This window comes from Procambarus clarkii, chromosome 37 (genome assembly GCF_040958095.1).
Source record: "Procambarus clarkii isolate CNS0578487 chromosome 37, FALCON_Pclarkii_2.0, whole genome shotgun sequence".
NCBI classification, from domain to species: Eukaryota; Metazoa; Arthropoda; class Malacostraca; order Decapoda; family Cambaridae; genus Procambarus; species Procambarus clarkii.
This window is the reverse complement of record NC_091186.1, coordinates 13,377,639-13,403,014: the sequence shown is the minus strand read 5'-3', so window position 1 is coordinate 13,403,014 and position 25,376 is coordinate 13,377,639. Positions and strand designations below refer to the sequence as shown.

Here is a 25,376-nt window from a genome sequence, read left to right as displayed (position 1 = left end):
CTACGGGCTCGCCATAGCCCGTGCTACTTGCAACTTTTTGTTCCCAGTTGCTGAATCTAAAACAGCAACCTCTAAATATATCTTCTTGATCAGGTTCTTTAGTCTTGTAATTTTTCAGTGGCCTTTGTCTGACGAAGAGAGTGCGGGTCGAGGGGGACGTTATCTTGAGGTTATCTTGAGATGATTTCGGGGCTTAGCGTCCCCCCGGTCCTTGACCAGGCCTCCTTTTTGTTACACGCAGCCCCAGGAAGCAGCAGCCCGTAGCAGCTGTCTAACTCCCAGGTACCTATTTACTGCTAGGTAACAGGGGCATCAGGGTGAAAGAAACTTTTTGCCCATTTGTCTCCGCCTCCACCGGGGATCGAACCCAGAACCTCAGGAGTACGAATCCGAAGCGCTGTCCACTCAGCTGTTAGGTGCTTTGACAAGGGAGGGGAGGGTGGAACGGGTGCTTGAGAGAGTGAGCGAGGGCTTGAGAGAGTGGGCGGGGGGGGGGTGCTTGAGAGAGTGGGCGGGGGGGGGGTGCTTGAGAGAGTGGGCGGGGGGGGGGGTGCTTGAGAGAGTGGGCGGGGGTGGGCGGGTGCTTGAGAGAGTGGGCGGAGGGTGGGCGGGTGCTTGAGAGAGTGGGCGGGGGATGAGCGGGTGCCTGAGCCACTATAAACACGTCCATGTACTAACCGTTGCGGTCAGTATGGTGTTGGGTTGGTCATCTTTTGAGGTTTCCCGCGCGCAGTGGTCGGCGTGTGGCGCCCGCGCCGCCCACCGCACCCCGCCTCCCTTCACTCATCCCCGAGCAACTAGACGCATCCCTCGTCGAACAGTACACCAACCAGCACGAGGGACACTGCCACAGTACCATTCTCCTCTATGATGCTGGCCTCAGGTGCCCCAGTGAATAGAATCGATGAATGTTTGAACTAAACGGAGTGGATGGCCAACGGCGAGCGGGTAAAGGCGTGTAAAGATGTTGCCTCAGCAGTGCTAGAAGCGCGACCTCGTCTCTAACAGCCAAATATAAATGAGGATGTGTAAGACATCCTACCACAACGGAAAACATCCCCCCAAAGCACGGAGGAGACCCAGCAACGCGGAAGATCCTCGGTAACAAGGAGGATTACCCACAGTGTTGAGCAAGAGGATGAAGAAGAGCAGCAGTAATCACCCAACCATCCAGCCGATGACTCAAATACCCACACAGACACCACCCACTCACTGAAGCGAAACCCCCCACACGAAGGTCAGCGGAAACAATGGCTTTCCATACTCTTGTACAGCTTTAGGGTCACTTTCCCTCTCAAAGGTCGACCTCCGACCCCTGCCCCGAGGCTGACTTATGACCCGGAAGCTGCAACTGGTGTTCTCACTTCCGGAAAAATCCTCCGTGAGGCTTCGGCGACCTGTGTTTACCTCCTTGTAAACAGTAGTCAGTGACGTCGCCCGCTGAGTTAGTCATCCTGACAGCGGTGACGTCGCCCGCTGAGTTAGTCATCCTGACAGCGGTGACGTCGCCCGCTGAGTTAGTCATCCTGACAGCGGTGACGTCGCCCGCTGAGTTAGTCATCCTGACAGCGGTGACGTCGCCCGCTGAGTTAGTCATCCTGACAGCGGTGACGTCGCCCGCTGAGTTAGTCATCCTGACAGCGGTGACGTCGCCCGCTGAGTTAGTCATCCTGACAGCGGTGACGTCGCCCGCTGAGTTAGTCATCCTGACAGCGGTGACGTCGCCCGCTGAGTTAGTCATCCTGACAGCGGTGACGTCGCCTGACATCAATGAATCAAGTCATCCACAATGTATGACAAATAAATTAAAAACTTCCAGAAGATTGAAATTGTTTTAAAGAATTTCTGAATCGGTGAGTACCGAGTCTTGTTGATGTCTGCTGTCCTTGTTAGTAGTGAGTACCGAGTCTTGGTGATGTCTGCTGTCCTTGTTAGTAGTGAGTACCGAGTCTTGTTGATGTCTGCTGTCCTTGTTAGTAGTGAGTACCGAGTCTTGGTGATGTCTGCTGTCCTTGTTAGTAGTGAGTACCGAGTCTTGGTGATGTCTGCTGTCCTTGTTAGTAGTGAGTACCGAGTCTTGGTGATGTCTGCTGTCCTTGTTAGTAGTGAGTACCGAGTCTTGTTGATGTCTGCTGTCCTTGTTAGTAGTGAGTACCGAGTCTTGGTGATGTCTGCTGTCCTTGTTAGTAGTGAGTACCGAGTCTTGGTGATGTCTGCTGTCCTTGTTAGTAGTGAGTACCGAGTCTTGTTGATGTCTGCTGTCCTTGTTAGTAGTGAGTACCGAGTCTTGTTGATGTCTGCTGTCCTTGTTAGTAGTGAGTACCGAGTCTTGGTGATGTCTGCTGTCCTTGTTAGTAGTGAGTACCGAGTCTTGGTGATGTCTGCTGTCCTTGTTAGTGGTGAGTACCGAGTCTTGTTGATGTCTGCTGTCCTTGTTAGTGGTGAGTACCGAGTCTTGTTGATGTCTGCTGTCCTTGTCAGTGGTGAGTACCGAGTCTTGTTGATGTCTGCTGTCCTTGTTAGTGTTTCTAACAATGATGTCTGTTGATGTCTGCTGTCCTTGTTAGTGTTTCTAACAATGATGTCTGTTGATGTCTGCTGTCCTTGTTAGTAGTGAGTACCGAGTCTTGTTGATGTCTGCTGTCCTTGTTAGTGTTTCTAACAATGATGTCTGTTGATGTCTGCTGTCCTTGTTAGTGTTTCTAACAATGATGTCTGTTGATGTCTGCTGTCCTTGTTAGTGTTTCTAACACTGATGTCTGGTGATGTCTGCTGTCCTTGTTAGTGTTTCTAACAATGATGTCTGTTGATGTCTGCTCTCCTTGTTAGTGTTTCTAACAATGATGTCTGTTGATGTCTGCTCTCCTTGTTAGTGTTTCTAACAATGATGTCTGTTGATGTCTGCTCTCCTTGTTAGTGTTTCTAACAATGATGTCTGTTGATGTCTGCTCTCCTTGTTAGTGTTTCTAACAATGATGTCTGTTTATGTCTGCTCTCCTTGTTAGTGTTTCTAACAATGATGTCTGTTGATGTCTGCTCTCCTTGTTAGTGTTTCTAACAATGATGTCTGTTGATGTCTGCTGTCCTTGTTAGTGTTTCTAACAATGATGTCTGTTGATGTCTGCTCTCCTTGTTAGTGTTTCTAACAATGATGTCTGTTGATGTCTGCTCTCCTTGTTAGTGTTTCTAACAATGATGTCTGTTGATGTCTGCTCTCCTTGTTAGTGTTTCTAACAATGATGTCTGTTGATGTCTGCTCTCCTTGTTAGTGTTTCTAACAATGATGTCTGTTGATGTCTGCTCTCCTTGTTAGTGTTTCTAACAATGATGTCTGTTGATGTCTGCTGCCATTGTTAGACTTTCTTCGTCAATCAGGCACAATGGTAATTTTGTAACAACTTTAGTGCGTTCGTATAACGAAATTGCATTTGTGTAGTGGAGACAGGAAGGAAGGAAATGAAGAGATAAGCAAAGCAGTAAAGGAAAAGGAACGACAGCAGGTGATGCTAAAGGCAAAGGAAGTAGCTTATGAGGTGGCACCCGGAGGGGGGGGGGGGAGGGGGTGTCAAGATCAAGGTTGGGGAGGCCGGAATAGGGTCACCAGGGTGAAGGTCACACTGGCACCTTTGAACCCAACAACTTCCTCTGTTTAAAAGTTGAGTTGAATGTGTGTGAGTGTGTTGACAGGTGGACCAGATGAACTCGAGGGTGTTGACAGGTGGACCAGATGAACTCGAGGGTGTTGACAGGTGGACCAGATGAACTCGAGGGTGTTGACAGGTGGACCAGATGAACTCGAGGGTGTTGACAGGTGGGCCAGATGAACTCGAGGGTGTTGACAGGTGGGCCAGATGAACTCGAGGGTGTTGACAGGTGGACCAGATGAACTCGAGGGTGTTGACAGGTGGACCAGATGAACTCGAGGGTGTTGACAGGTGGGCCAGATGAACTCGAGGGTGTTGACAGGTGGACCAGATGAACTCGAGGGTGTTGACAGGTGGACCAGATGAACTCGAGTGTGTTGACAGGTGGACCAGATGAACTCGAGTGTGTTGACAGATAGTGTTAGTGGTATTTACAAGCAAGAGTCAAATTGATATGATGGATTTGACGTCGTACTGAGGAGCTTGACAGATGGGTCAAGTTGCTGTGTGCGTGTTGGCACACAGTTCAAGAGGTTTGACAGTGTAGCTGGCCCAGATGATGATGCCGAGGCTGGCAGGCAGTATTTTAAAACCTAATGACAGCATCAGGTTCAGACGTGCTGATTGGTACGTCAGGTCAAGGAGATATTAGCTGATGTAATGGCCAAGATGCTTAGGAGATGTTGAAGTCAATTTAGGTGATGTTGAAGTCGTATATAATCTATTTTGAGTTCTGGTAAGACTCCATTTTGGACTTCGCTGTGCAGTTCTGGTCCCTTCACTACACAATTTACACGATTCTCTATGCAAAGCAGAGAGAAGGATGACTGAAGCTGGTTCAGAGTATCTGGCACCTTTCTTGTGATGTGTTTACGCAGAACAATGGAGGGGAGGAGGGAGGATATGATAGAGGTTTTCAAGTGGAGTTAGTGGTATAAACTAGAGGGGATATAAACTAGGTTCTGAAACTATGGGAGAAGGTCAGGACCTCCACAACACAGGGCACAGCCTGGAAATAGGAGGTTCGGGTTTGGTAATGGGGGTTATGGATGAATAGGCTGTTGAGTAGTATGATGAGACGAACAGTTTTGCAAGGCATAAAAAAGACAGGATAGGTACATGGGTGGGAGAGAGGGGAAGGAGGGGACTCAAACGGGACCAACAGCATCACGAGAGTCAGTCAACAGGACCAACAACATCACGCAAGTCAGTCAACAGGACCAACAACATCACGAGAGTCAGTCAACAGGACCAACAACATCACGCAAGTCAGTCAACAGGACCAACAACATCACGAGAGTCAGTCAACAGGACCAACAACATCACGAGAGTCAGTCAACAGGACCAACAACATCACGCAAGTCAGTCAACAGGACCAACAACATCACGCAAGTCAGTCAACAGGACCAACAACATCACGCAAGTCAGTCAACAGGACCAACAACATCACGCAAGTCAGTCAACAGGACCAACAACATCACGCAAGTCAGTCAACAGGACCAACAACATCACGCAAGTCAGTCAACAGGACCAACAACATCACGCAAGTCAGTCAACAGGACCAACAACATCACGCAAGTCAGTCAACAGGACCAACAACAACAACAACACAACCTGTACCCACTTTCACTGCGCGCGCCGCCCGTCTCCAGTTGGGGGCGAGGGGGCAGGATTAGGCTGCGGTGAGCCCAAGTGATCTAGAGAGAATCCTCTTCACACTGACGGCATTAGCCGTTTTTAAATGTAAATTTTCATGTTTTACTACAAAACAATTGTCATTGTTTTCAGTTGGTTTTAATTCCTATAGCCTTTGGTTTATTTTTGTTATGCTAGTATGTGGGCGTAGCCTCGGCGTAACCAAAATATTCGTAAGAATTCCGTCTTTCTCTTTAGTGGCCAAAAAAAATAGAACGGATATTGTCTCGTGTAAATATTTAATTTAACAAGAGACCGTCGTTACCATGCAAGGAAAACTGTGGTTTACCAACGGTAAACCTGGTTGGCTTCATGCTCATGTACTCTGTAGGTCTTCTGTATACCTCGCTGTGTGTGTGTTGTATGTTGTGAGCTTGTATTTACCTCGTTTATCAGGTGTTGATGTCACCACAGGTGCTGAGGGGCAGGTGTTGGTGGCGGGGGGGGGGGGGCAGGTGTTGGTGGGATCACCACAGGTGCTGGGGGCCAGGTGTTGGTGGTGTCACCACAGGTGCTAGGGGCAGGTGTTGGTGGGGTCACCACAGGTGCTAGGGGCAGGTGTTGGTGGGGTCACCACAGGTGCTGGGGGCAGGTGTTGGTGGGGTCACCACAGGTGCTAGGGGCAGGTGTTGGTGGGGTCACCACAGGTGCTGGGGGCAGGTGTTGGTGGGGTCACCACAGGTGCTGGAGGCAGGTGTTGGTGGGGTCACCACAGGTGCTGGGGGCAGGTGTTGGTGGGGTCACCACAGGTGCTAGGGGCAGGTGTTGGTGGGGTCACCACAGGTGCTGGGGGCAGGTGTTGGTGGGGTCACCACAGGTGCTGGGGGCAGGTGTTGGTGGGGTCACCACAGGTGCTGGGGGCCAGGTGTTGGTGGTGTCACCACAGGTGCTAGGGGCAGGTGTTGGTGGTGTCACCACAGGTGCTGGGGGCAGGTGTTGGTGGGATCACCACAGGTGCTGGGGGCAGGTGTTGGTGGGGTCACCACAGGTGCTGGGGGCAGGTGTTGGTGGGGTCACCACAGGTGCTGGGGGCAGGTGTTGGTGGGGTCACCACAGGTGCTGGGGGCAGGTGTTGGTGGGGTCACCACAGGTACTGGGGGCAGGTGTTGGTGGGGTCACCACAGGTGCTGGGGGGCAGGTGTTGGTGGAGGTCACCACAGGTGCTGGGGGCAGGTGTTGATGGGGTCACCACAGGTGCTGGGGGCAGGTGTTGGTGGGGTCACCACAGGTGCTGGAGGCAGGTGTTGGTGGGGTCACCACAGGTGCTGGGGGCAGGTGTTGGTGGGGTCACCACAGGTGCTGGGGGCAGGTGTTGGTGGGGTCACCACAGGTGCTGGGGGCAGGTGTTGGTGGGGTCACCACAGGTACTGGGGGCAGGTGTTGGTGGGGTCACCACAGGTGCTGGGGGGCAGGTGTTGGTGGTCACCACAGGTGCTGGGGGGCAGGTGTTGGTGGGGTCACCACAGGTGCTGGTATTTACGAAAGCCTTCACGTGTAGTGGCACAACTTTGTCTTCGGCTAACCTCTGTAAGATGTCGACGCTGTTTATCCTACACGGGACGTAAATATTTAAATTCAATCCGACTCGCGTTCTGTTCCAGTTTTTTATGTCATAAATAGTTTATCAAATTTGTGTAATTAATTTCCTCTCTCCCTCTCCCTCCCTCCTTCCTCTCCTCCCTCCTTCCTCTCCTCCCTCTCTCCCTCTCCCTCCCTCTCCCCCCCCCCCCCCCCCCCCACCCGAAGTGCCTTGTGCCCGCCTCATAATTGGTCCTGGCGAGGAGGAACCGGCAGTGTTCGTACCCGTGGCGAGAGACTTTGTGCCTCCATTCACCCCGGCCCCCGCACAAGACCCCCGCACTGTGGTCGGTGTGTGCGATAAACGCTGCTCCCGGTTCATCCTTTTCTGCCTTGGCCATCGCCGGCCCACAGCCTCCGGCACTGGTCACGTGAGAGGTGTGGCCAGGCGTGAGCCAAGGGAGAATCGGACGAGGGTGTTGTTATGATTTAAGGGGCCCTGGGCTTTTCCAAGGCTGTGTTTTACTTCACTCCAGAGTTACCTCTGGTGGCTGGTTCTGAGCGGAATGCTGTGTTTACGGGCTTGTGCTGAACGGCTCCCATCGGAAACCCCCATCGGTCGTTGATACAAGTATTGGGTTGCCTTGGGTTGTAAATAAGAAAGGTGTTTACAAACTCCGTCGAGCGAACCGCCAAACACCTGTTTCACAGGTAGTTGACCAAGGTGCAGAGTAGACATTAAATGACTAGATATTTTCTGCTGTGATTTGAGCCTTAAGTACGTTAAAAAGAGTCTTTTAAAGAAATCACCAAACATCAAAACCGGTTTGTCTCTAAAAATGATCTCGGTAGATATCGGCATAATTAAAAAAAAAAAATAGGCGGAGGCGCTGGAACTCTGGACGCACGGAGCAAGAGCAGGTTAATTACGGCGGGTATTGAGGCCGACTGCTGCCCAGTGACGGCGGGTGTAGAGGCTACAGGTGGATCTGGAGGAGGAGGAAGGGGGAGGTATTGTGGGCGCTCCTTGCCGCCTATATTGTCTCGTGTGTGTGTGTGGCGCGTTCTGAGGTGCCAGTTGGTGGTGGCGGTGACTCTGTGGCGTCCTCGTCTTCAGGGGCCAGGGCGGAATCTTTGTTTTTCTCTTCCAAAGGCTCTGGACGCTTGGTACGATGGTAGGTGTAACCCCCATAAACTGTTAGGTAGGAAAATCGGGCCACCTCCGTGCCCTGCCTGCTAGGATAACCGGGCTACCCCTGTACCCTGGTTGATCAGTCCAGCAACCAGGAGGCCTGGTCGACGACCGGGCCGCGGGGACGCTGAGCCCCAGAAGCACTTCAAGGTAAGGTAAGGTACCCTGCCTGCTAGGATATCCGCGGAGAACCGACTCTCCCGCTGTGACTCTCCCGCTGCGACTCTACATAGAGAGACTGTTCATAAAATGTTAGAGGAAGAGGGTGTGGTGACAAGCAGCTGTACGTAAAGTGTCAGTGTTGAGGCGGGAAAGCTGCTCCTTCCCTCGGGTCAACAGTACACCAAGCCGGGAGAATGAGTAGGACGTCACCCAGGACAGACATACTTCCCTGTCGTGTGTTCCAGCAGGCTGTGGAGCGCTCTGTACACTACGGGAAATATCATGCACGCCACAGCATACAGTGTATAGCGTGTTTAGCACTCGGGTTACGGAAAGTACAATACACGGTGGACCTTACAGTGGACAACACGGCGCTCTGCACCGGCCAATTTATATGCAGTATGAGCACCTAAAAACAAACACCACACTCACCTCACTCTCACCTCACTCACTCACTCACTCACTCACTCACTCACTCACTCACTCACTTTTTAACACAAGGGGGACACAGGTGGAAATTGAGTGTCCAAATGAGCCATAGAGACGTTAGAAAGATTTTTTCAGTGTCAGAATAGTAGACAAATGGAATGCATTAGGAAGCAATGTGGTGGAGGCTGACTCCATACACAGCTTCAAGTGTAGATATGATAGAGCCCAGTAGGCTCAGGAACCTGTACACCAGTTGATTGACAGTTGAGAGGCGGGACCAAAGAGCCGGAGCTCAACCCCCGCAAGCACAATTAGGTGAGTACACACACACACACACGGGATTCATAATACACCTGTATCACATAATACACGTGGTGCTTCATACATCAGTATCGGCACATGATACACAATACGTTATACATGAAACGCTATATACATAACACATCGTTCTAAAGTTGTAAAGGCAGGTTATGGAACACAAAGGAACGACTTCTCTCTCTAATTATTTGATAAGCTTTGCGACCTCCACCGGAAAGGGAGACGAGCGAGGAAGGATCCTTACGCCAGGTGTCAGGGGAAGGGTGAGAGGGAGGGAGAGGGAGAGAGGGGGAAGGAGGGAGGGAGGGAGGTAGAGTGAGTGAGAGAGAATAAGAATAAGAGCCCTGGAACGCGCCGGGGTGATAAAAGGGGGACGATGGAGAAGATTGCGAGGATACGATAATGACATTTTGATATATTTCTTGTTTGGTCGTCAGGACGTGGTGGATCTCGTGGAGGGGCAAGGGAGGTGGTGGAGGGGTTGGTGGAGAAGCGAGGGAGGGAGGGAGGGTGTGTGATGGAGCGGATGATGACGGGAGGGGGATAAATAACAAAAAGAGGAGGGGGAAGAAGGATGCTGGACACTATAGCTCCTCTTATGATGACTTGTTGCTGATCATCCTCCTCTTTCATCGCCTCCTCCCTCCTTCTTCCTCCCTCCCTCCTGTTGTACCTCCCACAGGAAATGGAGTATTACCTTCTCTGCTCGACACCTGTGACCTTTGTGGAGATCCCTGCACGCTATGGTCCCTCTTTCCTTCTCTCTTTCCCTCTCTCCTTCTCTTTCCCTCTCTCCTTCTCTTTCCCTCTCTCCTTCTCTTTCCCCCTCCCTCCTCCCCCCCGCCAGTCTATTGACATACCTTGTCAAGAAGTTATCCTTCAGTATCTTGTCCTACACTTGTAGCGCCTCAACTTTCTAGCCTTAAGCAGTTCAGCCAACCATAGGTACATCATCCACCCATCCACTTGTATCTATAAGTGAGCATGTATGTCGTTAGTCTATCACAGGTTGGAGACCAGATGTTTATGACGGGTAGTTTCATCCTATTTTGCAGGGTGGCTAATGAGGGGTATGTGGCCAACATGGACGGGTCGGGCCCCTTTGCACCCTTTAAAAATGAGTTGCCTACCATTGCCTCTACACATTGAAAGGAAGACATCTCCCGTCTCTCAGGGTGCAGTCGCACCTCCACAGATCTCCAGTACCAGCTCTTGATACTGGTAATGGCTCAAAAGGGCCACCACTTACGGGCTATTCATGCCCGTGCCACCTTTTGGGTGGCTTAATCTTCATCAATCAATCAATCATTGCCTCTGTGGCCCAGGCCGTATCTTCGGTCTCACGCGTCACAGCCTCTTTTTTCCCATATGCCAAATCTTTATTTCCATTCTATATTCTTAACTTTGAAATATTCCATTTCTCCCCTGTCTTGGACATGGAGACACTTGTCGCTCCTATACGACTCTTTCCGTACGGCGGTTCCGAGGATCAATGTCCCAACGGCCCGATCTTTGACCAGGCCTCTTGGGTAGTCTGGTCAACCAGACTCTTGTACCCTCGCAATCTGGCGCCTGGATTACAGTCCAGTTGATCACGTATTGACGCTCCCTCGCGAGAGTGGCCGTCTAGTTACCCCCATTATGTATAGGGGCGTTGAAGAGCGTCCGGGCGGCCTCTCCACAACTTCTTTATATTGAGCGGGAATTTCAGGCGCCGTTTTCTGTCGCCTGAGCAGCGTGCCAATTTTAGACCGTCGTCTGCACTTGTTACTCTTGCGTTTCACGCCTGTGCGTCACTCCTGAGCGTCGCTCCTGCGCGTCACATCACCTGTGCGTCACATCACCTGCCTTAGTCGCTCGTCTCGCCCCCACACCTCCACCATCCCTCGTGGCTCGTCCTTCCGCTTATTGCCCTTCATTTTTCACCCCCGACCAGTCTTTGCGCCTTCCCCTCGCTATGTACACCTTCTCTCTCTCTCTCTCTCTCTCCTTCCTCTTCTCCCTCTCTCTCTCCTTCCTCTTCTCCCTCTCTTTTTTCCCTCCCTCCTCTCTCCTCTCTTCTTCCTTCCCCCTTGTCTCACCAATTATTTCTCGCTCTCCCACGCATCAATTTTTAACCTCTTTCTCCTCTCTCACCCTTCTCTACCATTGACCTTCCTTGGGCTTATCTCTCTCTCACTTCTCCCTTCCTGTTCTCTCTGCCAGTTTTCTCCTGCTATACACTCTGCTTTCTTTCAGCTTTCATAATAATCTTCTTTCACTATTTGCATTTCATTCTTTTCTCCTGGTCTTTCTTCGTCTCTTGGCTGGGTGGTGTTCTCTGCTCTCACCTCTCGTCCTCACCAGGCTCCTCCACACTCACCACACGTCTCTCACCAGGCTCCTCCACACTCACCACACGTCTCTCACCAGGCTCCTCCACACTCACCACACGTCTCTCACCAGGCTCCTCCACACTCACCACACGTCTCTCACCAGGCTCCTCCACACTCACCACACGTCTCTCACCAGGCTCCTCCACACTCACCACACGTCTCTCACCAGGCTCCTCCACACTCACCACACGTCTCTCACCAGGCTCCTCCACACTCACCACACGTCTCTCACCAGGCTCCTCCACACTCACCACACGTCTCTCACCAGGCTCCTCCACACTCACCACACGTCTCTCACCAGGCTCCTCCACACTCACCACACGTCTCTCACCAGGCTCCTCCACACTCACCACACGTCTCTCACCAGGCTCCTCCACACTCACCACACGTCTCTCACCAGGCTCCTCCACACTCACCACAAGTCTCTCACCAGGCAAAGCATGAAACCGGTTAATGACCTTTCTGCCCACCAGGTGACCACTGTGGTGGCACTTGGCCCGCCGGGGTGCCATGATGTCTGCAAATGGCCCGTGACTCCCACAGTGGGTGGCTGTCCATTACCGTGGGGTGTGTGTGGGAGGGCAACTGGTGACGTAGAATGCGTTGGGGAAGCGAGGGAGATGCACAGCCCCTCTGTTCAGATTTCTGGAGCTGGTTTTAATGCCTGTCAACCTTGCATATGTAGCTGGTGATATCCGGTTGGTGTGTGTGGTAGAGGGGTGAGGGCTTGGAGGGGAAGGGGGGCTGGCGGGGATGAAGCCTTGACGGAAGGTGTGCGGGAAAAAGACGAGCGGTCAACCAATCTTGAGTCTCCTGACGCAGCTGCTCCGGCATGCAACATGGCTATCTTCGCCCTGCGAGTGAGCCCCTCCTGACCACCACCTGTAAGCTGGTCAGGACGCCTCTGCTTCTTCCCGCCATTAATCAGGAAGAAGCACCTTGCATGAACGTCCCCCCCCCCACTCCTCCCCTGATCTGCTCTCACCCCTCTCTCTCTCCCCCCCTCCCTTCCTCCCTTTCTTTCCTTCCCATTTCTTCCTGTTCTACCTAAACTGCCCCATATCCCGTTACGTTTTCCTACATGAAGTTTAATTTACATGGTTATACCAGATATATATATTTTAGAAACTGCCTTTGTCGGCCCTGTCTGAGTCGGCCTTTACCCCGAGTCAATCCCAGACGGGTCACTAAGAACATTAGCTGCAAGTTCTCCCTGAACAAGTCAGGGTGGGATGGCAGGTACCACAGACGGCAGAGTCCAGTAGATGATGATGGAGGCACTTCGGACCACGCCTGGGACGGCAGAAGCTTCACTATCATTAATCTCCCGTGCATTTACGAGGCACAAAGACCACGAAAAGGCCGTAGTTAATTTAGGAGGCACAAAGAGGCGAGGCGGGAATGAGGCTGGGGTAGAGGGCGCATATACAAGCAGGATGGAGACAATGGCGCCAAGAATCTGTGGTCTCATGCTCTGGCCGAGCTCCCGTGGAGACCAGGCCCCTGCTCGCCAAGGGCCGCCTTCTCGCCAAAGGGCCGCCTTCTCGCCAAGGGCCGCCTTCTCGCCAAGGGTTGTACCGTCCTGAAGGGCTGCGTCTCGACCAAGGCTACCATCCCCCTCCTACTCTGCAATGGCTTCCCTCCTTTCTACTGCCTATGGGCTGCTGCCACCATCTTGACTGTGACTGCCATATCTCTACCGAAATGGTTTCCATTCTCTGCTATCTGATTGTTGATTGTATTATGCACGCTAGCTAGACACGATTTTCTAACTAACGTATTTTTTTTTAGTTGCTCACGCCTTCAGTAGCGTCAGAAAAGTTGCAAGTCTCGTAGCCTCACAACTTAAAGACACGCGAAATAATCTCGTGTGTCCTATAGGGAGTGATATGGCTGACATCAACTGTCAATCATTTTTGTGATGGTAAACTTGAAGCATCACATCAGGACTTGCCTCTCCGTTTTCCATCCAAGGTGTGCTGCTGCTCTCTAGTCCAATACAGCACATTCCGGTTATCCCGGCTTGGTTCTCCAGTTTGTAAACAGTCTCCTCTTTGGAACTTTTGATCAAATTTTCAGTCAATCAGGGGAGACAAAATTTACCCATCCTTATTCTCCCTTCGTTATCACTGTAGTGTGTGTACTCACCTAGTTGTACTCTCCTATTTGTGCTTGCGGGGATTGAGCCTCGGCTATTTGGTCCCGCCTCTCAACTGTCACTCAAGTGGTGTACATATTCTGGAGCCTACTGGGCCTATCAAATCTACTTTTGAAACTGTGTATCAAAAGCCTCCACCACATCACTGCCTAATGCATTCCATGCGTTAACTACTCCAACACTAAAAGCAAAATCTTTTTAATGTCTCTTTGGCTCATTTGGGTCCTACATTTCCACCTGTGTTTCCTTGTTCGTGTACCACCCGTGTTAAACAGTTTATCTTTATCTACCCTGTCAATTCCCCTGAGGATTTTGTAGGTAGTGATAATGTCTCCCACTTATTCTTCTGTCTTCTAGTGTCGTACGCTGTGTGTGTGTGTGTGTGTGTGTGTGTACGTAGTATACATAGTATACGTAGTGTACGTACACGTGGTTTGTGTACGTACGAGTGTGTGTAGAAGTCAGACGCTGTTATCAAGGGGGTAAGTTACAGAGTGAGAGAGTTCAGTATATTAAAGTCGCATTTTCAGGCACGAGGAGAACTCTTCCCGAGTGCAGGCCCGAGTGCAGGCCCGGGCACACTCTGAGAGGGAGAACAGCAGCGCCAGGTTTGTTGAGTTAGAGGAGCCACCAAGGACACGGGGCGGCCGGGACACATTCCCGCGGTGACTGGCCGCTCATACATGGCTCTAATCTGCCTCTCGTACCACCTCTTCTAAAAAAAAATAAAAATCTATTTTCGCTCATTAATTAAAGTTGAACAAAGTCGTGTCATTGTCATAGTTGCATAAAAAGATTGTGTGTGTGTTTTATAAGAGCACTCCAGTTTTTATATTAATTTTTTTTGTATTTTTTTTGTTAATTGAAGAGTATGAATAAGACTTGTCGTAGCACTGACAGAATATTAACGTCAGTTTTATTAAATATTTTGTTTCAATTTTATTATAAATAAAATAATAATAATAATCTTATTCCAATAATAATACCAATCTAAGGTGTTTCCTGACGCCTTAGCGTCAGCGCCATCACTAACACGCAGACTTCAGCGCCATTACTAACAGTCGACTTCATCTCTTCGTCACAGAGCCAAAAGCAAGAACGGCGGACGCATCCTTCGGGACAAGTTGGAGAAGATCGGCCTCAACCTGCCGGCGGGGCGGAGGAAGGCTGCCAACGTCACCCTCCTCACCTCTCTCGTCGAAGGTAAGAGTCCACGCCACAGTTGAGGTCTTTACGGGCTCACCATAGCCCGTGCTACATGGACACTTCGTCCTGAGTAGCTAAATCTTTAACAACAACAACAGTTGGGGTCAAAGTCACAGCCCCGCTCCTGTGCCAGGTAAGTCCACTACGGGCTCACCATAGCCCGTGCTACTTGCCCCGCTCCTGTGCCGGGTAAGTCCATCACGGGCTCACCATAGCCCGTGCTACTTGCCCCGCTCCGGTGCCGGGTAAGTCCATCACGGGCTCACCATAGCCCGTGCTACTTGCCCCGCTCCTGTGCCAGGTAAGTCCACTACGGGCTCACCATAGCCCGTGCTACTTGCAACTTTTTGTTCCCAGTAGCTGAATCTTAAACAACAACGTTGGGGGGTTTTCAGCAGGTCTTTCGAGTCACTTTGACTGGACGGTAGAGCGACGGGTCTCGCTTCATGCAGGTCGGCGTTCAATCCCCGACCATCCAAGTGGTTGGGTACCATTCCTTCCCCTTCCCCGTCCCATCCTAAATCCTTATCCTGACCCCCCTTCTAAGGGTTATAAAGTCGTAATGTCTTAGCGCTCTCCCCTGATAATTAAAAAAAAACTTCCCATGCAAGATAATTTTAGTGTGTGTGTGTGTGTGTGTGTGTGTGTGTGTGTGTGTGTGTGTGTGTGTGTGTATATAGAGTCCGGACCTGCTTGTCGGTCTGTGGGGAAAAAATATTTGACTGTCTGAATATGACTTAAATACCTAGATCACTGATATCGCCGGCCGCAGGAAAGTACTTACGAAGTCTTTTTGGCACCGAGAGGGAAGACTTAGATCCTCCAGGAGAGAGAATTGGTATTCTCCACAAAAGTCCAAATTCCTTAGGAGAGAGTCATACACTTCAGGAGAGTTAAAAGCCTTCAAGAGTGTCCTACAGGCGAAAGTTCAGCCTCTCGAGGATAGTATTGATTCTTAAGACTTTTTTTTTAGCAGTTCTTATCCGTTAGGAGAGTCCTGTTCTTCTAGGAGAGAATGAAGATTCTCCAGGAAAGTCCAGATCTTGTAAGTGTCCTGATGTTGTTGTAAGTTGAGCTTTGAGATGTTCCTGAAGGCCAGATCTTGCAGTATGCTTCAGGACCGAGTTCCAGTGACTGTCGAGTGACCGAGGCAGTGACTGTCGAGTGACCGAGGCAGTGACTGTCGAGTGACTGGGCACTTCACTCGCCCTGATGTGGTGGCAATCCGGGGACACACGAGTCTACTAGAACAACCACGGGCACGCGCGTGCACCAAGCTTACAAACTACTGGGGGGCGGGCGCGCACGCACGCACGTGCACACACACACACACACACACACACACACACACACACACACACACACACACACACACACACACACACACACACACACACACAGTGTACTGACCTTTGAGTACTTGGTGGAGGTAGGGATAACCTATCCAAGGATGGGAGTGGAGGGGAAAAGACTGAATTACCGAAGAGGAAAATATGACGAGATGAGGAACTTCCTCAGGGGAATACCATGGGAAACAGAACTTAGAGACAAGAATGTGCAGGTCATGATGGATATTGTCACCCAAAAGTGCCAGGAAGCTGCAGACAGGTTTATCCCCGTCCAAAAGGAGAAAAACGAAAAACAACAGAAAAACCCATGGTTCAACCAGGAATGTAAGGTAGCGAAACAACCGAGTAAAAGAACATGGAGAAACTACAGAAATAACAGAACACCAGAGAGCAGGGAGAGATACCAGAGGGCCAGAAATGAGTACATCAGAGTGAGGAGGGAAGCAGAGAGACAGTTTGAAAATGACATCGCGAGTAAAGCCAAGACCCAACCAAAGCTGCTCCACAGCCATATCAGGAGGAAAACAGCAGTGAAGGAACAAGTGATGAAGCTGCGGAAAGAGGAGAACAGATACACAGAGAATGACAAGGAGGTGTGTGAAGAACTCAACAAGAGATTCCAGGAGGTCTTCACAATAGAACAAGGAGAAACCCCTGCACTAAATGAGGAGGCGGCAAACCAAGCAACCTTGGAGGAATTTGACCTCACCAGTGATGAGGTCAAAAGGTGTCTGCTGGAGCTAGATGTGACAAAGGCAGTTGGGCCTGATAGAATCTCACCATGGATACTAAAGGAAGGTGCAGAAGCACTAAGTGTGCCACTCTCTATGGTGTATAACAGGTCACTGGAAACAGGAGACTTACCAGAAAGTTGGAAGACAGCTAACGTGGTCCCAATATACAAAAAGGGTGACAGGCAAGAGGCACTGAATTACAGGCCAGTTTCCTTAACTTGTATACCATGCAAGGTGCTGGAGAAGATCGTGAGGAAAAGGCTCGTAGAGCATCTGGAGGGAAATAACTTTGTAACGCACCACTAACATGGGTTCAGAGATGGTAAATCGTGCCTCACAGGTTTAATAGAATTTTATGACCAGGCAACGAAAATTAGGCAGGAAAGAGAAGGGTGGGCCGACTGCATTTTCCTGGATTGCCAAAAAGCCTTTGACACAGTACCCCATAAAAGGCTGTTAAAAAAGTTGGAGCAACAGGCAGGAGTAAAAGGGAAGGTGCTCCAGTGGATAAGGGAGTACTTAAGCAACAGGAAACAGCGAGTAACGGTGAGGGGGGAGACATCAGAGTGGCGTGATGTCACCAGCGGAGTCCCACAGGGCTCAGTACTTGGACCCATCCTGTTTCTAATATATGTGAACGATCTTCCAGAGGGTATAGACTCATTCCTCTCGATGTTTGCTGATGATGCAAAAATTATGAGAAGAATCAAGACGGATGAAGATAGACAGAGACTACAGGATGACCTGGATAAACTGGAGGAATGGTCTAGAAAATAGCTGCTGAAGTTCAACTCTGGAAAGTGTAAGGTGATGAAATTAGGCGAAGGGAGCAGGAGGCTGAACACAAGGTATCATCTGGGAGGGGAAATCCTGCAAGAATCAAATAGAGAGAAGGATCTGGGGGTTGATATCACACCGAACCTGTCTCCAGAGGCCCACATCAAAAGAATATCATCAGCGCCATATGCTAGACTGGCCAACATAAGAATTGCCTTCAGAAACTTGTGTAAGGAATCTTTCAGAACCCTGTATACCACTTATGTAAGACCAATCCTGGAGTATGCAGCTCCAGCCTGGAGTCCATACCTAGTTAAACACAAGACAAAGTTAGAGAAGATTCAGCGGTATGCCACCAGGCTCGTCCCGGAACTGAGAGGATTGAGCTACGAGGAAAGGCTAAAGGAGCTGAACCTCACATCCCTGGAAAACAGAAGAGTAAGGGGAGACATGATAACCACCTACAAAATTCTCAGGGGAATTGACAGGGTGGACAAAGACAAACTCTTCAGCACGGGTGGGACACGAACAAGGGGACACAGGTGGAAACTTAGTACCCAGATAAGCCACAGAGTCGTTAGAAAGAATTTTTTCAGTGTCAGAGTAGTTAATAAATGGAATGCACTAGGAAGTGATGTGGTGGAGGCTGACTCCATACACAGTTTCAAATGTAGATATGATAGAGCCCAGTAGGCTCAGGAATCTGTACACCAGTTGATTGACAGTTGAGAGGCGGGACCAAAGAGCCAAAGCTCAACCCCCGCAAGCACAATTAGGTGAGTACAATTAGGCGAGTACACACACACACACACACACACACACACACACACACACACACACACACACACACACACACACACACAGTTGATTGACAGTTGAGAGGCGGGTCGAAAAAGCAGAGCTCATCCCTACGCAAGCACAACTAGGTGAATACAGTTAGGTGGACACACATACGCACCTCGGAGTATCAACACGGTAGACATTGACTACACAATGAAAACAAAATAACGTGATATAGTGTTACAGTTTACAGAAAACACATACACATAACAATCACTGTTCGAAGTGATGGATTCGAAGTGATATATATAATATATATAATATATATAATATATATAATATCTGAGATGTGTGCGCCTGGGGAGACCCAAGACGCTGGTTCTGGGTCTGTCCTGCTCCCAAGACACCCTGGCTGACAACAGGAACTAGGGTGAGGGCCACTCTGATGGTGACTTACACTTACAGATATTAGGAAGAGCTTCAGTTTGTATTTAGTAAAGAAGCTCAACGAACTAGGGGAGAGAAGTTGTTTAGTCAGGCGTTTGTATGTATTAAAATTTTGTTTAAAGCCTTAGACCCCAAGAGGGTAGATATCAACAACTTAAGTCCATTGAGGTTCAGGAGCCGAGTTAAAGAATTGCAGCTTAAGATGCTCTTGCTCTCGGACGTAGGTTCGAATCCTCGTCACGGCCCTTGTGGATTTGTTAATTGCAGCTTAGATTTCGCTTCTCAAGTTCCACCACGGACGCGAAAATCTACGTACTTATCAGCTCAGAAATCAATTAAAGGGAAACTGACAGTAAATAATCGTAGACTTTATTATTTTGTTTAGTTTCTGCAGTATCTCCAAGAACATAATTTCTTTCTGGCCAATTTATCGTGTTTACTGAGAGGCACTGCACTACTCCCGCCTCGCAGCATGCCTCGCACAAGGCAATTTGTTTAGCTGTCAGTTTTGCCAGGCCGCTACCTGGGAGTCGTGCCCACTTCCCTAGACTTGAGGGTTTGCGATTATTTGGAAATTATGTCGGCATCTGGCCGCCTGCCTCCTGTCAGCGCCGTGGTCGGGTCGTGCCTTCCCACTGGGCCTCCGAGCAAGCAGGTAGGCGTTTACCTGACCCTACCTCGCCACACCTTTCATTCGCCTTTTCCCACCCCGATACTTTTCTCTCTCGCTCTGGGAACCTTCCCGAGGGTGAGCGCGGCGTCCGGAGTGTGCAGGGAACACTTCTGAAACACTTCTCCCGGTCGCTAGTCCCACTCGAGGGGTCGAGTTTAAGTACATGTATCGAGACCAGACCTGATTTACCTGATGGACCACTAACCCTAGTGGCCTCGACATGGACAGGAAGCTGGCGGCTTGTCTAAGGTCACCCCCCCCCCCCTCCTCATTTGCCTTGATCTTTTCCACTCGTAGAATAAAATGCATATCAAGAGGATCGAGTAGCTTAGGCTATTTCTACTCTCCTATGGTAGAAATAGGCATAGCTAGAAATAGGCACGCAGCCTTGAAACTCTTTCCAGAGTTGTGTGTGTGTGTCACGGCACCTCCATCTGACCCCAAGACGTCTTAGGTTCACTCCCCCCACCCCCATCCATCCTTGAGACCCTGAGCAGAGACGCTCTCCTAAACCTATTACCTCCTTCAGAATCCATTACCACGGGAGCTAAATTAATGACCAAAATTCCAAACTAATAACTCTGTCCTCTAAACCTTATTATTATGTCTTCCAAAACTTAATACCATTTGTTTTAAACGTATTATCGCGTCCTTCAAGCCAATGATCACATTTTCTGCAGCTAATACTCTAATCTGTTGCTATATTCGCTAGTCCCAATTAATGGCTGGGCCTTTATATACGACTTTTAGTATTGGTACGCTCCTTCAACCCATTCATATACTTTGTAAAAGTCTACTTACTGGGTCTCTGTATTTATAATAGTGTCTCTCTTAACTACCACGAACTATTTCCTTTAAATTCGTCATGCGGTTCTTTAAAAAGATATTGTAATTTGATGACATTTGTTGACCAGACCACACACTAGAAAGTGAAGGGGCGAGGACGTTTCGGTCCGTCCTGGACCATTCTCAAGTCGATTGTGAATTCTCTTGATGACATTTCGTCACAGTGGCGGAGAGATGCAGCTGCCGAGCTGTGGCCACTAGTGGCCACTCTCTTATTTATTATTAACATCTTTATTGACAAAATTAATTACAATTTTGCCTAATCTGAGGATTTTGATAGTCTTATTAAAGTGAGGATAATGCTGGTATTCACTGTCACGCAGGACAGAGGGTCATACATAAGACAATAGGTCTAAACTGTAGGCTGAAGCACATATATATATCATGGTTACAATCAATGTTTTAATGTATGGATATGTGAAAACAACTTTCTATTGTGCACTGCCACACAAGGGCGGGGATGGGTTCATAAGTGATGCAGCTTAGAAGTAATATAAATAAAAATTGTTCTTCATTCTTTAAAATGGACAAGCAAATTTTGGATAAATTGTGCCACACTCTTCACTCACTAACACCTTGTGAGTGATCTCTCGTGTGGGTTTAGCACCGTCACACCCTTGAGGAACTGTATGGGCAATTTATTTCTAAGAAGCTAATTTTCCGTGTCACTGACATAATGGCAGTGTGTTCCATTCACCTGGAGGCTCTAGGAGACTCGAACTGTGGACCCCACCACCACCACCACCACCACTCGTGTGAGGCCGAAGCTCTATCGACCGAGCAATTGAGTAGTCTTAATAAGAAAAGTTTCCAGTCTTCCTTATTAAGACTACTCAATAGCTCAGTCGATAGAGCTTCGGTCCCACACGTGTGGAGGGTCCAGGGTTCGAGTCTCCTAGTGCCCATGGTGGAATGGAATGATTATTTCCATGCAAGTATGGATGACACTTTATAGTCGCATCATGTATCTGAGACTTAGCGGCGAGAGTGAAGGTGGCTCCTGTCCCAAGACGGTAAACAAAGGCCTTAGAACCGTTGTCTGTCACCTCCTTCTTTTCCGTCTCCTTTTTGGCATATTTTTGCACGACTTCAGTAATCTTGAAATTCTTGAAATTTCACAATTCTTGAAATTTCACAATTCTTGAAATTTCACAATTCTTGAAATTTCACAATTCTTGAAATTTCACAATTCTTGAAATTTCACAATTCTTGAAATTTCACAATTCTTGAAATTTCACAATTCTTGAAATTTCACAATTCTTGAAATTTCACAATTCTTGAAATTTCACAATTCTTGAAATTTCACAATTCTTGAAATTTCACAATTCTTGAAATTTCACAATTCTTGAAATTTCACAATTCTTGAAATTTCACAATTCTTGAAATTTTACAATTCTTGAAATTTTACAATTCTTGAAATTTTACAATTCTTGAAATTTCACAATTCTTGAAATTTCACAATTCTTGAAATTTCACAATTCTTGAAATTTTCCCCTTGAGGCTTCCACACCGCCATCGTCGCCTTGAAGAGGTCAGATGTAACACAAACAAGGAACAAGGGTTTCCAGTTCAACAAGCCACAATACAGGACTGAGAACAGGAGATGTTCGTTCACCACCCGTGGAACAGCCTACCCGCCGAAATCATAAATGCCAAAACTCTGCTGAACTTTAAATATCCAGTTTGAAAAAAAATAATCAGGATAAATTAAGGGCAAGCCGCCGGCTTCCTGTCCTTGTCGAGGCCACAAGAGTTTTAATGGCGACGATGTCGCTTGAGACCCGCCACAACTGAACTACTATGACCTGCATGTCGTCAGTGCGGAGGATAAGTTATTTATTTAGTGGTGTTCCTTAGTCAGCCGTGGTGTTCCTTAGTCAGCCGTGATGTTCCTTAGTCAGCTGTGATGTTCCTTAGTCAGCCGTGATGTTCCTTAGTCAGCTGTGATGTTCCTTAGTCAGCTGTGATGTTCCTTAGTCAGCCGTGATGTTCCTTAGTCAGCCGTGATGTTCCTTAGTCAGCTGTGATGTTCCTTAGTCAGCCGTGGTGTTCCTTAGTCAGCCGTGGTGTTCCTTAGTCAGCCGTGGTGTTCCTTAGTCAGCTGTGATGTTCCTTAGTCAGCCGTGATGTTCCTTAGTCAGCTGTGATGTTCCTTAGTCAGCCGTGATGTTCCTTAGTCAGCTGTGATGCTCCTTAGTCAGCCGTGATGTTCCTTAAGTCAGCCGTGATGTTCCTTAGTCAGCTGTGATGTTCCTTAGTCAGCCGTGATGTTCCTTAGTCAGCCATGATGTTCCTTAGTCAGCTGTGATGCTCCTTAAGTCAGCCGTGGTGTTCCTTAGTCAGCCGTGATGTTCCTTAGTCAGCCGTGGTGTTCCTTAGTCAGCCGTGATGTTCCTTAGTCAGCCGTGATGTTCCTTAAGTCAGCCGTGATGTTCCTTAAGTCAGCCGTGATGTTCCTTAGTCAGCCGTGATGTTCCTTAGTCAGCCGTGATGTTCCTTAGTCAGCCGTGATGTTCCTTAGTCAGCCGTGATGTTCCTTAGTCAGCCGTGGTGTTCCTTAGTCAGCCGTGGTGTTCCTTAGTCAGCCGTGATGTTCCTTAGTCAGCCGTGATGTTCCTTAGTCAGCTGTGATGTTCCTTAGTCAGCCGTGATGTTCCTTAGTCAGCTGTGATGCTCCTTAGTCAGCCGTGATGTTCCTTAAGTCAGCCGTGATGTTCCTTAGTCAGCCGTGATGTTCCTTAGTCAGCTGTGATGTTCCTTAGTCAGCCGTGATGTTCCTTAGTCAGCCGTGATGCTCCTTAAGTCAGCCGTGGTGTTCCTTAGTCAGCCGTGATGTTCCTTAGTCAGCCGTGATGTTCCTTAGTCAGCCGTGGTGTTCCTTAGTCAGCCGTGATGTTCCTTAGTCAGCCGTGATGTTCCTTAGTCAGCCGTGATGTTCCTTAGTCAGCCGTGATGTTCCTTAGTCAGCCGTGATGTTCCTTAGTCAGCCGTGATGTTCCTTAGTCAGCCGTGATGTTCCTTAGTCAGCTGTGATGCTCCTTAAGTCAGCCGTGGTGTTCCTTAGTCAGCCGTGATGTTCCTTAGTCAGCCGTGGTGTTCCTTAGTCAGCCGTGATGTTCCTTAGTCAGCCGTGATGTTCCTTAGTGAGCCGTGATGTTCCTTAGTCAGCTGTGATGCTCCTTAAGTCAGCCGTGGTGTTCCTTAGTCAGCTGTGATGCTCCTTAAGTCAGCCGTGGTGTTCCTTAGTCAGCTGTGATGCTCCTTAAGTCAGCCGTGGTGTTCCTTAGTCAGCTGTGATGCTCCTTAAGTCAGCCGTGGTGTTCCTTAGTCAGCTGTGATGCTCCTTAAGTCAGCCGTGATGTTCCTTAAGTCAGCCGTGATGCTGGCTTAACCCAGACAACATGGTGCATCCAGACGCTGCTTTGTATCTGGTAGAGGCTGAGAAGGTTACCATTAACCACAGTGTGGTGCTTGACCTGGTGCATGCTTGGCTGTCATCTGCTGAACCTGGTGCAGTCTTGGCTGTCATCTGCTGAACCTGGTGCATGCTTGACTGTCATCTGCTGAACCTGGTGCATGCTTGGCTGTCATCTGTTGAACCTGGTGCATGCTTGGCTGTCATCTGTTGAACCTGGTGCATGCTTGGCTGTCATCTGCTGAACCTGGTGCATGCTTGGCTGTCATCTGTTGAACCTGGTGCATGCTTGGCTGTCATCTGTTGAACCTGGTGCATGCTTGGCTGTCATCTGCTGAACCTGGTGCATGCTTGGCTGTCATCTGCTGAACCTGGTGCATGCTTGGCTGTCATCTGCTGAACCTGGTGCATGCTTGGCTGTCATCTGCTGAACCTGGTGCTGGCTTGGCTGTCATCTGCTTGACCTGGTGCTGGCTTGGCTGTCATCTGCTTGACCTGGTGCTGGCTTGGCTGTCATCTGCTTGACCTGGTGCTGGCTTGGCTGTCATCTGCTGAACCTGGTGCAGTCTTGGCTGTCATCTGCTTGACCTGGTGCTGGCTTGGCTGTCATCTGCTTGACCTGGTGCTGGCTTGGCTGTCATCTGCTTGACCTGGTGCTGGCTTGGCTGTCATCTGCTTGACCTGGTGCTGGCTTGGCTGTCATCTGCTTGACCTGGTGCAGTCTTGGCTGTCATCTGCTTGACCTGGTGCTGGCTTGGCTGTCATCTGCTTGACCTGGTGCTGGCTTGGCTGTCATCTGCTTGACCTGTGACTCGGCACCACGAGGCGCAGGAAGGCTGTGGGAGACATGTTTCACACATCTCTGTAATAACTAGATACTAACTTGACATTGTCATGACGAAAGATATTTGTTTTCTCTGTCTCTCTTCACTACTGAGTGTTGACGGTCGCAAGGACCTGTGCGACAGGCCGCGGCCGTCTAGACAGACAGACACAGACAGACAGCTGTGAAGAGAGCGACAGCAGGTGTACCCAGACATCTCGCTTGGATTACGTACGAGGAAAGCAAAGCAGAAAGGACAGTAACCAGGAATCTTGAGATAGTGATGAGTGTATTGAGAGTACCTTCGTGGCCTCGGTCGGTGGAGGAGGAGGAGGAGGAGGAGGGGGGGGTGGGGGAGGAGGTGCGTCAAGTGCCTGCGCGCGCGCGCGCTCTCACACACGCACCTCGTGCCTTCCACCTTCATTTAATTAAGATGTTCAGGTTACCTCCTCCAGGTGTTATTTGTTTCAGGACTGAATATAAGTATTTACGAGTAAATAGTTAAGCAAGGGTGGTGGTATTGTTGGGTCGGGCAGGGCGTCGGTGGGTCGGGCAGGGCGTCGGTGGGTCGGGCAGGGCGTCGGTGGGTCGGGCAGGGCGTCGGTGGGTCGGGCAGGACGTCGGTGGGTCGGGCAGGGCGTCGGTGGGTCGGGCAGGGCGTCGGTGGGTCGGGCAGGGCGTCGGTGGGTCGGGCAGGACGTCGGTGGGTCGGGCAGGACGTCGGTGGGTCGGGAGGGCGTCGGTGGGTCGGGCAGGCAGCCGTGTGCGTGCCGGGCCAACTCTACCTGGTCTGGTAATTACAGATTCTCTGGAGCCCGACCCGACCCACACCTGG

General features: G+C 49.7%; 1 protein-coding gene across 8 annotated transcripts in view; it reads left to right on the top strand.

Annotated features, from left to right (window-relative positions):
- TfAP-2 (transcription factor AP-2) overlaps positions 1-25,376 on the top strand; it is a 287,300-nt gene that overhangs the window by 242,779 nt on the left and 19,145 nt on the right. For all 8 annotated transcript variants that reach the window (XM_045754457.2, XM_045754456.2, XM_045754455.2 and 5 more), the window contains one exon: positions 14,576-14,694. In XM_045754457.2, the coding sequence (XP_045610413.2) occupies positions 14,576-14,694 (119 nt within the window). The remainder of the gene's footprint in view (positions 1-14,575; positions 14,695-25,376) is intronic.